General features: G+C 42.1%; 1 protein-coding gene across 3 annotated transcripts in view; it reads left to right on the top strand.

The window, feature by feature from the left end:
* The window catches only part of LMNTD1 (lamin tail domain containing 1), a 79691-nt gene that overhangs the window by 30948 nt on the left and 32713 nt on the right, over positions 1-16030 (top strand). For all 3 annotated transcript variants that reach the window (XM_056517599.1, XM_056517598.1, XM_056517600.1), the window contains one exon: positions 2728-2853. In XM_056517599.1, coding sequence (XP_056373574.1) covers positions 2728-2853 — 126 coding nt within the window. The remainder of the gene's footprint in view (positions 1-2727; positions 2854-16030) is intronic.

The following is a 16030-nucleotide window of genomic DNA, read 5'->3' as shown; positions in this document are numbered from 1 at the left end:
ATCTGATCAATATAACACAGTTGCATTAGAAAAACTCAGCTCTTTTGCATCCGATGGGGTTAACCCCCTCTGATGCGAATATCTATAAAATGGTTTCATCTGACAAACTCAGCTCTGCTGCATCCGATGGGTTCAATCCCCTTTAAAGCTGATACCCTTAAAACAGTGTAATCAGACAAACTCAGCTCTGCTGCATCTGATGGGCTCTACCCCCCTCTGACTCTCATACCTATAAAATGGTTACATCTGACCAACTCAGCTCTGCGGCATGCGATAGGCTCAGCCCCCTTTGCCAGTTGCATTATGCAAACTCAGCCCTGCTGCACCGGATAAACCTAGCTTTGTTGCATCCAATAAACTCAGCCCTACTGCATCTCACATACTCAACCCTGAAGATTCTGATCAAAAAAGCCCAATTTGCATCTGATCTGTGCAGCACCTTTGCATACTGTATGACACACTCGGCTCTGCTGCATCTGTCACGTATTGCTCTATTGCATCCAGTAAACTCAGCTCTTTTGCGTCTAACAAACAGATCCTGATTAACTTATCCAGACCGCATCTGAGACACAATCCCTGTTGCATCTGACAAACACAACTCTGCTGCATTGGATAAATCTATCTTTTGTTACATCCAGTAAACTCAGCTTTACTGCATCTGACGGTCTGAGCTCTGCTGCATCTGAGGATAGTGTAAGGACAGATTGTGTGGTGACAATCCCCTCTGATCCCATTAGGTCAGTGTTTCCCACCCAGGGTGCCCCCAGCTGTTGCAAAACTACAACTCCCAGCATGCCCGGACAGCCTTCGGCTGTCCGGGCATGCTGGGAGTTGTAGTTTTGCAACAGCTGGAGGTACCCTGGTTGGGAAACATGGCATTTGGTCTTAGCAGGTAATTCCTTTGTCCTGTTTTAAGTAACCAGTGAGGAGACAGATATTGTGGAGTCCGATCCTAAAGTATCCAGCTGGTTCCTATCTGGTCTTGGGAAAGCTGGGTGACTGACCGCCATTACAGCTGCACTGTCCAGTGTAACAGCTCCAATTAAATGAATGTAAACCTACGATGCCAACGTTCTAGGCCGGTGTTCCCCAACCTGCTAATTGTTGCAGAACTTCGGCTGTCCGGGCATGCTGGGAGTTGTAGTTTTGCAACAGCTGGAGGTACCCTGGTTGGGAAACATGGCATTTGGTCTTAGCAGGTAATTCCTTTGTCCTGTTTTAAGTAACCAGTGAGGAGACAGATATTGTGGAGTCCGATCCTAAAGTATCCAGCTGGTTCCTATCTGGTCTTGGGAAAGCTGGGTGACTGACCGCCATTACAGCTGCACTGTCCAGTGTAACAGCTCCAATTAAATGAATGTAAACCTACGATGCCAACGTTCTAGGCCGGTGTTCCCCAACCTGCTAATTGTTGCAGAACTTCGGCTGTCCGGGCATGCTGGGAGTTGTAGTTTTGCAACAGCTGGAGGTACCCTGGTTGGGAAACATGGCATTTGGTCTTAGCAGGTAATTCCTTTGTCCTGTTTTAAGTAACCAGTGAGGAGACAGATATTGTGGAGTCCGATCCTAAAGTATCCAGCTGGTTCCTATCTGGTCTTGGGAAAGCTGGGTGACTGACCGCCATTACAGCTGCACTGTCCAGTGTAACAGCTCCAATTAAATGAATGTAAACCTACGATGCCAACGTTCTAGGCCGGTGTTCCCCAACCTGCTAATTGTTGCAGAACTACAACCCCCAGCATTCCCAAAGAGCTGAAGTTGTAGTCCGATTGGGGGAGCACGGTGGAGAAATTTGAGCCATTTAAACGGCAACGCAAAGTTCCGTTGTATCTAAGCCTATGATGTGTGAAATTGTCTGATGAGCCATGTATCTAAGCCTCTATGTATCTATAGAATCAAATAGTATAAAATAGTATCTAAGCCTGATATGTTCGATACTCTGTTGATTTGTTGTATCTAAGGCTCTTTTGTGATACAAAGCTCAGCAGATTGTAGCTAACCCTATCGACTGCTGAGCCATGTATCTAAGCCAGTCTGATATGTCTCTGTCTGCTGAACCATGTATCTAAGCCCATCATGTGTGATACAGTCTTGAGCCATGTATCTAAGCCGATGATGTGTGATACAGTCTTGAGCCATGTATCTAAACCCATCATGTGTGATGCAGTTTTGAGCCATGTATCTAAGCTCATCATCTGTGATACAGATTTGAGCCATGTAGCTAAGCCCATCATGTGCGAAAGGGTCTTCTGAGGCATGTATCTAAGCCCATCATGTGTGATACAGTCTGCTGAGTGTGTGGTGCATCTAAGTCCATCCTGTGTGATACAGTATTTAACCATGTATCTAAACCCATCATGTGTGATAGAATTTTAAGCCATCTATCTAACCCATCATGTGTGATGCAGTCTTGAGCCATGTATCTAAGCTCATCATCTGTGATACAGACTTGAGCCATGTATCTAAACCCATCATGTGCGATAGGGTCTTCTGAGGCATGTATCTAAGCCCATCATGTGTGATAGTCTGCTGAGTGCGTGGTGCATCTAAGCCCATCATGCGTGATACAGTCTTGAGCCATGTATGTAAGCCCATCATGTATGATAAGGTTTTTAGCCACATATCTAAGTCAATCTTGTGTGCTACAGTATTGAATCATGTATCTAAGCCTATCATGTGTGATACAGTCTTGAGCCGTGTATCTAAGCTTCTCACTCATTCCCGCAGCTGCTGGAGCTTCAGATGCGACTGCACAACGATCAGATCCTGCTGGGCCAAGCGCAGGAAGACAACGAGCGACTGCTCCGGAGGGCGGAAGAATTAACCTCCCAGGTGACATCTCTGGAGAAGAAGGTAAGGCCACAGAGGATATCTGGAAGGTGAACTACAACTCCCAGCATGTCCTGACATCCAGACGAGTCTTGTCTCTCTGGCTCTCCTGCTTTTGCAAATGTAAAATTCCTAGCATGCTGGGAGTTGTAGTTCTACAACAGCTGCAGAGCCGCACAGCACCCCCCCTCCTCCTGTATGTGGCAGATGCGTCTTCTTACGTTACGTGTTATAATCCGGCACAGAATGTTCTGACTGCAGAGCGGCCTCGCGGGGAGATCGCAACTTTTTTGATCTGCGCACAAATGGAAATCGCCCAGGGGAAGAGAGAGAGAGAGAGAATAGGAAATTACAGATGTAGCAGAGCTACACCTGCGCAGCGTGATGCAGATCATTTTGAAAGTTTACCCACAGTGGTACAATGCAACAGTGTTGCAATACTACAACTCCCAGCCTGCCCGGACAGCTGTTGGCTGTCTGGGCAGGCTGGGAGTTGTAGTTTTGCAACAGATGGAGGCACCCTGGTTGGGAAACGCTGCGATACAATATGACCATGCGTTCCGCCAAATGACAAACTCCTTTTCCCAGCATCCAGCGTTTCTACTAATGATAACATATGAACTTCTGCAACTCACATACTCAGCTCTGCTCAATCCGGCAACACTGTCTCTGACAACTCGGACCGGTTGCCTCTGACATACTCAGCTATGCTATATTTGATGGTTTATTTATCAGTGCCGAATGGAACAAGTGAACCCCTGCTGCATTTGATCTGTTGCTTCTAACAAACTCAACTCTTCTACATTGTACAAACTCAGCACTGCTTAATCTGGCAAACCTGTGAATACTTTCGCTGGTAATTCACTTATGCTGGTTCTAACTTGTCTGCATCCAACACATTCAGCTCTGCTAAATCCTACTATCCTATCACTGTTGCCTTTGACTACTCAGACCTGCTGTATCGGACAAGCTCAGCGCTGATGAACCAGACAAATTGATCTCTGTTGTGCTTGAGAAATTCAGCCTTTCTGCATCTGACGCACTCGGCTCTGACGCACTCGGCTCTGCCGCATCTGACGCGCTCGGCTCTGCCGCATCTGACGCGCTCGGTCTGCCGCATCTGACGCGCTCGGCTCTGCCGCATCTGATGCCCTCGGCTCTGCCGCATCTGACGCCCTCGGCTCTGCCGCATCTGACGCACTCGGCTCTGCCGCATCTGACGCACTCGGCTCTGCCGCACTCGGCTCTGCCGCATCTGACGCACTCGGCTCTGCCGCATCTGACGCACTCGGCTCTGCCGCATCTGACGCACTCGGCTCTGCCGCATCTGACGCACTCGGCTCTGCTGCATCTGATAAACTTTCATCTGCTGCCTTTGGCATACTCACCTTTTTTCATCTGACATACTCAGCTCTACTTAATCTGACAAACCTATTACTTTTGACAACTTTTTTTTTAATGTTTTAGACACTCATCTTCCTGCTCTGCTAAATTCTGTTGCATAAAACAAACTCAGCTCTGCTGCATAAGACAAACTCGGCTTTGCTGCATAAGACAAACTGGGCTCTGCTGCATTAGAAAATTCATTTTTGCTGCATAAAACAAACTCTAAGACTCTAACAAACTCTAACCAAAATACAAAAACTAATTTCTGCTGCAAAAGACAAACTCAGCTCTGCTGCAAAAGACAAACTCAGCTCTGCTGCAAAAGACCAACTCAGCTCTGCTGCATAAGACAAACTCATTTCCACTGCATTTGACAAACTCAGCTCTGCTGCATCTGACACATGCTCAGCACTGCTTAATCTTACAACCTAACTATTGCTACCTCTGACAAGTTTTGTTCTGTTGCCTGCACCAATGCTGCCTCATGTTCAGCTCTGCTTCATCTTACAAACCAATCTTCTGCATTCCACACTCTGCTCTGCCATTCCTGACCAATCACTGTCGACTTTGTCCACTCAGACCCTGCTGCGTCTGCACTCTGCTCTTATGCATCTGATATACCCAGCTCTACTACATGTACAAAGCCATCACTGCTACATCTGACAACTTGGCGGCTTCTGACAAACTCAGCTCATCTGCGTTCGTCACGTTCAACACTTCTTAATCAAAACAAACGCATAACAGCTCTGCTATGTCTGACGTACAGTAGAATCTGACATCACTGCCAACCAAGCTGCTTTTATAAGGTACAGATGCAGCAGAGCTAACCTTGTCACCTCCAGACGCAGCAGAGCTTGTTACAGCTCCCCATACTTAAAGGGGTACTCCACTGGAAAACTTTTTTTTAATTCAACTGGTGCCAGAAAGTTAAACAGATTTGTAAATTACTTCTTTTAAAAAAAATCTTAATCCTTCCAGTACTCATCAGCTGCTGTTATGATCCAAATGAAGTTCTTTTCTTTTAGAATTTCCTTTCTGCCTGACCACAGTGCTCTCTGCTGACACCTCTGTCCAATTTAGGAACTGTCCAGAGCAGGAGAGGTTTTCTATGGGGATTTGCTCCTACTCTGGACAGAGGTGTCAGCAGAGAGCACTGTGGTCAGACAGAAAGGAAATCTAAAAAGAAAAAACTTCCTGTGGATCATAACAGCAGCTGATAAGTACTGGAAGGATTAAGATTTTTTTTAATAGAAGTGATTTACAAATGTGTTTAACTTTCTGGCACCAGTTTATTTAAAAAAAAAAAGTTTTTCAGTGGAGTATCCCTTTAAATTTCCTTTCTGTCTGACCACAGTGCTCTCTGCTGACACCTCTGTTCATTTTAGGAACTGTCCAGAGCAGGAGCAAATCCGCATAGCAAACCTATCCTGCCCTGGACAGTTCATGACATGGACAGAGGTGTCAGCAGAGAGCACTGTGGTCAGACAGAAAGGAAATTAAGAAATAAAAGAACTTCCTGTGGATCATACAGAAGCTGATAAGTACTGGAAGGATTAAGATTTTTACACATCTGTTTAACTTTCTGGCACCAGTTGATTAAAAAATAAATAAATATATAATTTTTTTTTCCAGTGGAGTACCCCCTTAAATCATCTTCTGAATATGTTCTATGACAAACCCATCTCTGTTACATCACTAGACACCCCCGCCAATAAGCCCTGCTGCACCGACAAATTCAGCTCTGCTGTGCGTCTCCCTTTCCAGGCACAGATATAAAAGAGCCGACTATGCAAGATTAGATAGAACCAATAAGATCCCCATTCACTGACAGCAAGCAGAGTTCTAAAGAAAATTCGAAAGACTTTTACAATAGACAACCTCTTAAAGGGACACTCACCCTAATAGTTCAGGAGTGTTATTTGAATGTAAATGTCTCTGGAAAAGTGATGTAAATGGGGGAGAGGTTAGACTTCAGGTGTACTGTCTCTTTAAGGAGATGAGGCTTGAGAGGTGTTATTCTTTCCCACAGACTGAGGGGTACATTGGGGCGCACGTGCTGTTATTTTTGGCGTCTCTGGAGCGATGACGGAGCTCGATCTCCAAAACTAGGACAACTTGTATTTTTAGAGCCGCAACAGGAACAAAAAGTTTCGGCGGTAACTTGTTCTAATGAATTGGCGCTCACACTCATCTAGGTCATCACTTATGTGAGAGGTTTATAAATCAGGACGCCCCCCGCCCCCCCCCCTATACCCCACATCTCTATAGCGCAGTGTTTCCCAAACAGGGTGCCTCCAGCTGTTGCAAAACTACAACTCCCAGCATGCCCGGTATTCTCTACTACTCCAGTCACATCCAGAGCTGTATTCAAAATTCTTCACTGACAAGAGCTGAGCTTGTTAGGTCACATGTCTCACTGTGGGATGAGGACGATCCAGCTGAACTGTGAATGAAGCTCTGGAGGTGACTGGAACAAATAATTGAAGGAAAATAGTGCAAACCATTATTATTTATTTTGTTCTTTTATGTATTTATTATTTCTATTTATGTTATTTTATATTTATTTATTTAATTTTAATTTTATTTTCATTTTTATTTATTTTTCATGTTATTTTATATTTATTTAATTTTAATTTATATTTATTATTTATTGATATTTTGTTATTTTATATATATTTTTATTTTTTTATTTATTGATATTTTTTATTTATTATTTAATTTTAATTTAATTTATTTACATTTTTATTATTTATTTAAAATATTTTATATTTATTTAATTTTAATTTATATTTATTTATTTATTGATATATTGTTATTTTTTATTTATTTAATTATAATTTAATTTACTTTAATTTTTATTATTTATTTATATTTTGTTATTTATTAATATTTTATGTTATTTTATATTTATTTATTTCATTTTAATTTAATTTATTTTGATTTTTATTTATCTATATTTTATGTTTTTTTATATTTATTGATAGAATTTATATTTATTTATTTCATTCATTTATTTGTTTATATACTGCCCTTGGTTCCAGGGCACTTAACATTTATTAAGGGTTAAAGTTGTCCTGTCTTATCACAGAAAAGAAAAAATAATGCTTCTGTATGTTACTCACTAAGTCTTGCAGATTCTTTACATGTCTTTTTTATATGTCTAGCTTCTGTTTTTGGCTCACAAATCCCTCTTTTTCTACTGCTCACTTATTCTGACATCCACTGCTCGGGTAGGGGAGTGTCCAAGGCACGCACTGAGCCCAGCCTCCCTCACCATGCATTCCCTTTCTCCGAGTCTGCTGTGTTGTGCTCGGTCTCTTCATACAATCACTGCAGGTTGCTGGACATGAGTCATCAGAGAGCAGTTAGACAGAAAACAACAACTCAACTTCAGAAGCTAATAACTATTGGAAGGATTAAGATTTTTTAATAGAATTAATTTACAAATCTGTTTAACTTTCCGGAGCCAGTTGATATATAAAAAAAGTTTTGGCCTGGAATACCCCTTTAAGTTCTGGATGGTATGGGGACCCCTAGTGTTTTTTTTTTTTTTTTTTAATTTTTTTTTTATTATAAACCATGATTTTTATAATAAGGAAATAACATGTTCTTATAAAGTATATTAGAAAGGTTAATGTTTTGCCAAGATGTACAACATTTTTAATTCCCAGAGCCTATAATTACACAATACAAATGCAAATACAGTGATTGTGGCACAGACTAAATTGCAGACTGATACACAGGGAGAGAGGCCCCGCCTTCAAGGGCTTACTGTCTACAAGTAGAGGGAGGGAAACAGTAGGTGAGGGGGACAGCTGGGATATCTGTGAGCAGGTGGGGAAGAAGTCGTGGGAAGTGAGGGGTGGATAAGTCAGGCAGCAGAGTTGTGGATAGATTGGAGGGGAGCAATAGTGTTTAATAGAAGGCAGCAGGGGGGGATGTTGCAGTGGCCCAAGCAGAAGATGATGAGGGCATGTACCTGTAGTTTAGTTTACTCAAAGTTGAGGAATGAGCAAATTTGAGAGATGATTTTTAAAGGGGTATTCCAGGAAAAAAACTATATATATATATATATATATATATATATATATATATATATATATATATCAACTGGCTCCAGAAAGTTTAACAGATTTTTAAATTACTTCTATTAAAAAATCTTAATCCTTTCAGTACTTATGAGCTTCTGAAGTTAAGGTTGTTCTTTTCTGTCTAAATCTTAATCCTCTCTGATGACACCTGTCTCGGGAAACACCCAGTTTAGAAGAGGTTTGCTATGGGGATTTGCTTCTAAACTGGGCGGTTCCCGAGACAGTTGTCATCAGAGAGCACTTAGACAGAAAAGAACAACCTTAACGTCAGAAGCTCATAAGTACTGAAAGGATTAAGGTTTTTTTAATAGAAGTAATTTACAAATCTGTTTAACTTTCTGGAGCCAGTTGATATATATAAAAGTTTTTTTTCCTGGATAACCCCTTTAAGGTGAAGGTGACATGAGATGGTGAGGGTCTGGATGTGTGGGGGGAAGGACATAGCTGAGCCAAAGGTGACCCAAAGGCAGGGGACTTGCTGGGATGGAGAGAGAGTCGTGGGCTGTCGGCGGTTTCAGTAGAGTGGTGGGGACATAAACAGATTGCAGGTCGTAGAATAGTGAGTTGGATGAGAGGTGGGAGGACAGTTGTAGGTAGACATCAGAGTTGTAGGTAGATCAATCAGTTTTGAAGCATGCTGTTCTTTACTTATCTTGTGCTCTTGTCGAGTTTTGTGGATCTTCTTTAACACAAGTGCACATAACATATACTTCTTCTTGCTTCTATACTGCAGTATAGGCTATTTTTAGAGAATAATGTAGAGGTTCTTGTGTATGACTAGTGCTTACCTGTTTTCGCTGATGTAGCAGGCATGGAGTTTTCAACCATACTGGTTCCTACTCCATCACTGAAATGATTTCCTTTTAATTTGCAGGAGGGTGGGGGGTGAAGTCTGATCACTACACCTGGTCATCTAATGATGCTGCTGGAGGTCACCCATGTGAAATGATTTGACTCATAAGTGGGTTGGGGTCAGTTCATATTATGTGCATTTTTGATGCGTTTTCTTTTGCAAACTGCAGTGTTTAGAGAAATATTGGCATGAGGAAAAAGTGATTTTTACTACATTTCTCACACATTTTGCCTGTTTTTTCTTAGTTTTTTTTGCTGTTATTTTCCAAAATTGTGATAAAATTTACACATTTTTACTGTAATTTGGACAATTGCAGTAAAATGGGACCATCTGTTCCCAATGCTGGTCGAATTACGGTAAAAACAGAAAAAAAAACACAACAAAAAATGCAATGTGTGAACACAGCCTCAGGGAAGGGGTATAACTACTATATATCCTGATCCATAGAGATAGCAGCAGTATACAGATAGAGCTGGAGGGACGTGTATAACTACTATATATCCTGATCTCTTAGAGATAACAGCAGTATACAGCTAGAGAAGGGGTGTACAACTACTATATATCCTGATCCTATAGAGATAGCAGCAGCAGCAGCAGCAGCAGTATACAGATAGAGCTGGAGGGGAGGTGTATAACTACTATATATCCTGATCCTATAGAGATAGCAGCAGCATAATACAGATCAAGCTGGAGGGGATGTGTATAACTACTATATATATCTTGATCCCATAGAGATAGCAGCAGCAGTATACAGATAGAGCTGGAGGGGAGGTGTATAATTACTATATATCCTGATCCCATGGAGATAGCAGCAGTATACAGATAGAGCTGGAGGAGATGTATATAACTACTATATTTACTGATTCCATATATTTTCTTCCAAAAAAAACCCATGTGGCGAGTATTTTTTTCATAACAAAAACCTTTCAATCTAAAGTCAGAATACACTGCAAGTTTTGGACCTTGGAAAGTCTGTGTCTGTATAAGATGGTGGCGTAGCGCTCTGCGACTTCTTCTTCTAGACTAGATGTCCTAGAGCTGAGCCCTAATCTCGGATACTAACAAGGAATGTGCGGCACCAGATAACGCTCTATAGGTCCTTAGGAAGGCGCCCGGATTGGCCCCATATATCTAGATATCGCTTGGCAGGAATTATAAGAATCTGGATGGCGTCAGTCACCTGACAGAGCGAGGATCCAACAAGTCCCATCCTGTTGTGTCTCCAGATAAGCGGCACTACAGGTATCTGGTCACCACTTATCCCCATCATCACCAACTCCATAGCACCAATAGGCAGAATATTTTTTCTTTTCTAGAATCAAGAAAAGTTGGATGACAACCATTCTGACAGTCAAAGCGGACATCACCCAGCTTTCTCAGAACTAGATGAAACTAAAAAACAGAAATATATAACAACTTGACCTAAAGATGACAACTCAAAGATGAAAAAATGCTCTTAAATATTAAGAGACAAAAGCAAAAGTTTAACTAAAATAATAATAAAATCCTATATTGTATAGGAATAAAACCATCAATTAAAAAAAAGTTTACAATTTTGGAATTGTTTTCTTTCAAGTCAAATAAAATAATAATAAAAAAATGATTTAATTAAAATAATGACCAAAATCTTTTAAAATAAATACATAAATAAATAAATACAAATTTACATGTTTAAGTTTAAGTTTTTTTCAGTCATAAAATAATTACCAAAATGTTCAGATTTAAAGTAAGTTGATTTTTAAATTGTCACAATTTGATTTATTCGGTAGAAAAAAAAGTAATTAGTAAAAACATGAAAAATATTTTAACCTAATAACGTCACGCAGGCATCACTGAGCGCATTGGGTTTCTACATTGAAAAAAAAATATATGTCGCTTTATTTGTGGAATAACCTGTTTATAATGTTCCACACAAAACCTTTGTATAAAAACACAAAAAAATACACGAATAATAAAAATCTAAGGACATTTTTTTTCTACACAGAAAAATGGGTCAAAATTCTCCTAATTTGGAATTGTATTTTGAAATAAGTCCTCAAAAATGTATCAATTAATCTGGTCCTTAAAGGATACCTTTCATCAAAACAACTTTTGATATATTATTAGTGATGAGCGGCATATGCCATATTCGAATCCGCGATATTTCGCGAATATGAGGACGAATATTCTTCCCATATTCGTGAAATTCGAATATTCATTATATTCGTGACGTTTTTTTGAATTGCGAAGCTGAGTTTGTCTGTGTCCCGTCTGCAGTCTGAGATTTGGGACTCCAGCATGAGTCTGAAATCTATAAAAAGGGCTTGCGGCCAGGACTGGTAGGGAGACCCCTAGTGGTCATTTTTTCAAAGTGGAAAATTAAATAGAAAGAATCATATTTTTTAATAACATGCAATTGGAAAGTTATTCTGCATACATTAATCTATAATATATGAAAAGATTTTTTTTTTTTAAATAAAAAAAAGGTACCCTTTAAAGAGTTAAAAATAACACATAAGACATGCAAATTGCCCCCCATCTATTATGAAGCTGGGCTAATATAATATTATTCACATTGTCTCTTTACTTAATCTGCTCGCCCTGTGAATCCTGAGAAGCCATTACCACAATTGCCCCATTACGCTGCACCTCATGCCGTGTACATAGGAATTATTATGTAAGCAAATATTAATAGAGGGAATAGAATTGCGGCTGGCGGACGCACGTTGTGTAATCAACGGCGCCGCATGAAACCGGCTGCATAAGGTTCAACGGCTCCATGTGCTCTGCATAGTAATATCCATATACACGGCCTTCCCTGGATACGGCAGACATCTTTCTTTATTAACTACTAGCTGAGTACCCGGCATTGCCCGGTTTTTCCTTCCTAATCCTTGTTGTGGAGGAAAATCAACAGAGGAAGCTTTTGACTTCATATCCTGGCCTCCTATATTGTTGTCATATCCCAACCCCATATCCTGACCTCCTATCCCGACCTCCTATCCCGACCTCCTATCGCGACCTCCTATCCCGACCTCCTATCCCGTCCTCCTATCCCGTCCTCCTATCCCGTCCTCCTATCCCGTCCTCCTATCCCGTCCTCCTATCCCGTCCTCCTATCCCGTCCTCCTATCCCGTCCTCCTATCCCGTCCTCCTATCTCGACCTCCTATCTCGACCTCCTATCCCGACCATCCCGTCCTCCTATCCCGTCCTCCTATCTCGACCACCTATCCCGTCCTCATATCCCGACCTGTAATATGTGTACCAGGTAATGAAATATCACCAGCCGTACAGAAGTTATGTGAGAACATACATTTCCCATTGATTTGCATGGGACTTGAAACAAAAACCCAGACACTCACAAATGGGGGTAATTAAGGGTTAAATTAACTATCCTATATTTAAGTGGACATATAAGTAACATGTGACCAAGTATTATCGAAATATCTCCAGCCGTTTGGAAGTTATGCAGTAACATATATTTCCCATAGACTTGTATGGGATTTTAAACATAAACCCCACCCCTGGCAAATGGGGGTGAGTAAGGGTTAAATCACCTGTCCTATGTTTGTTGGTGACATATAAGTAACATTTGGCCAAGTTTTATGTTAATATCTTTAGCCGTTTGGACGTTTTTGTGGAACACGCACGCACCCACCCACCCACCCACCACCACCACCACGTTGAGTTTCATATATATATATATATAGATAATCCGCTCCTATCTCGGGCACCACAATCGGAATTGTTACCTGTAGCCATTTCCTACCATGTGGCGGTTATGGCGGCGAGTTGGGAGTAGGGTTGCCACTAGAGATTAGCGAATTTACAGTAAATTCGATTCGTCACGAACTTCTCGGCTCGGCAGTTGATGACTTATCCTGCGTGAATTAGTTCAGCCTTCAGGTGCTCCAGTGGCTGGAAAAGGGGGATACATTCCTAGGAAAGAGTCTCCTAGGACTGTATCCACCTTTTCCAGCCCACCGGAGCACCTGAAGGCTGAACTAATTTATGCAGGAAAAGTCATCAACTGCCGAGCCGAGAAGTTCGTGACTAATCAAATTTACTGTAAGTTCACTCATCTCTAGTTGCCACCTTTCTTGCAAAAAAAAAAAAAAAAACATACCGGCCATGCTAATTTACATAATTAATTATATATGCGTGACATCACAGGATACACACATGCGGGAGAAATTTTCTCCTATTCTGACCCCTATAACTTTATTATTTCTACTTGTATTGGGGCCTGTATGAGGGCTAATTTTTTTTGCGCCCCGATCTGTAGTTTTTTTACAGTACCATTTTTGTTTTGATGCAACTTTTTGGTCGCTTTTTAAATAAAATTTGGGAGTTTCAGTTAGTTACTAACTACAACTCCCAGTATGCCCTGAAACAGCCTGTGGCTCAGCAGCTGCCCCAATTGAAGACTACAACTCCCAGCATGTTGGACTATATAGTAGTATATGGTATAGGTCAGTGTTTCCCAACCAGGAGTGCCTCCAGCTGTTGCAAAACTACAACTCCCAGCATGCCCGGACAGCCGTTGGCTGTCCGGGCATGCTGGGAGTTGTAGTTTTGCAACAGCTGGAGGTGCTCTGGTTGGGAAACACTGGTAAAGTATATGATGCAACATTCCGGGAGTTGGAGGATTGGTTGGATGAACACTGGCCATTAATGTAAAAATACCGGCAGGGTCGCCAAAATACCGGCTTTGTGGCAACCCTGGCTGGGAGTCATTCACATTCAGACTCGGGGGAATCATATCAAGTGAACACTGTCTGGAGACCATATAATGATCATAACTTATCTGGGCTCATCTCAGATATACAGGCCAGAACGTATCTGGGGTTCCATCCAAAATTCAGGCCACAACTTATTTGGGGTCAAATCCAACAGACAGGCCGTAGCTTATCTCAGGTCATATGAAACATACTGACCAATGTTTCTTTAGGGATGGATGTAACGTACAGACCGGAGCTTATCTGAAGTCAACATACAGGCCAAAGCTTATCTGGGGTCGTATCGAACATACCTAGTGTATCTTATCTGGGGTCAAATCCATTAAACTTAGCAGAGTTTGTCCATGGTTATATCTAATATACAGTCTATAGCTTGAAGTGTCATGTCCAACACCCAAGACAGAAATTCTCTAGGGTCACATTCAACATATTGGAACTTATCTGGGGTCAAATCCAACATATAGACTGGAGCTTATCTGGGGTCATATCCAACATACAGGCTGCAGCTTATCTGGGGTCATATCCAACATACAGGCCGGGACTTATCTGGGGTCATATTCAATGTACAGGCCGGGACTTATCTGGGGTCATATTCAATTTACAGGCCGGGACTTATCTGGGGTCATATCCAACATACAGGCTGGAACTTATTTGGTGTCATATCCAACGTACCGGCCGGAACTTATCTGGGGTCATATCCAACATACAGGTCGGGACTTATCTGGGGTCATATCCAACGTACCTGCTGGGACTTATCTGGGGTCATATCCAACGTACCGGCCGGGACTTATCTGGGGTCATATCCAACATACAGGCCGGGACTTATCTGAGGTCATATCCTACATACAGGCCGGGACTTATCTGGGGTCATATCCAACGTACCGGCCGGGACTTATCTGGGGTCATATATCCAACATACAGACTGGGACTTATCTGGGGTCATATCCAACATACAGGCTGTGACTTATCTGGGGTCATATATCCAACATAAAGGCCGGGACTTATCTGGGGTCATATCCAACATACAGGCTGGAGCTTATCTGGGTTCATATCCAACATACAGACTGGGACTTATCTGGGGTCATATCCAACATACAGGCTGTGACTTATCTGGGGTCATATATCCAACATACAGGCCGGGACTTATCTGGGGTCATATCCAACATACAGGCTGGAGCTTATCTGGCGTCATATCCAACATACAGACTGGGACTTATCTGGGGTCATATCCAACATACAGACTGGGACTTATCTGGGGTCATATCCAACATACAGGCCGGGACTTATCTGGGGTCATATCCAACATACAGGCTGGGACTTATATGGGGTCATATCCAACATACAGGCCGGGACTTATCTTGGGTCATATCCAACATACAGGCCGGGACTTATCTGGGGTCATATCCAACATACAGGCCGGGACTTATCTGGGGTCACATCCATCATACAGGCCGGGACCTATCTGGGGTCATATCCAACATACAGGCCGGGACTTATCTGTGTTCATATCCAAAATACAGGCCGGAACTTATCTGGGGTCATATCCAACATACAGGCCGGGACTTATCTGGGGTCATATCCAACATACAGGCCGGGACTTATCTTGGGTCATATCCAACATACAGGTCGGGACTAATCTGGGGTCATATCCAACATACAGGCCTGGACTTATCTGGGGTCATATTCAATGTACAGGCCAGGACTTATCTGGGGTCATATATCCAACATACAGCCCGGGACTTATCTGGGGTCATATCCAACATACAGGCCGGGACTTATCTGGGGTCATATCCAACATACAGGCCGGGACTTATCTGGGGTCATATCCAACATACAGGCTGGGACTTATCTGGGGTCATATCCAACATACAGGCCGGGACTTATCTGGGGTCATATCCAACATACAGGCCGTGACTTATCTGGGGTCATATCCAACATACAGGCCGGGACTCATCTGGGGTCATATCCAAAATACAGGCCGGGACTTATCTGGGGTCATATCCAACATACAGGCTGGGACTTATCTGGAGTCATATCCAACATACAGGCCGGGACTTATCTGGGGTCATATAAAACATACAAGCCGGGAGTTATCTGGGGTCATATCCAACATACAGGCCGGGAATTATCTGGGGTCATATCCAACATACA

This window comes from Hyla sarda, chromosome 4 (assembly GCF_029499605.1).
Source record: "Hyla sarda isolate aHylSar1 chromosome 4, aHylSar1.hap1, whole genome shotgun sequence".
Taxonomy (NCBI): Eukaryota; Metazoa; Chordata; class Amphibia; order Anura; family Hylidae; genus Hyla; species Hyla sarda.
The sequence above is the reverse complement of the archived record's forward strand: the minus strand, read 5'-3'. Positions and strand labels throughout refer to the sequence as shown.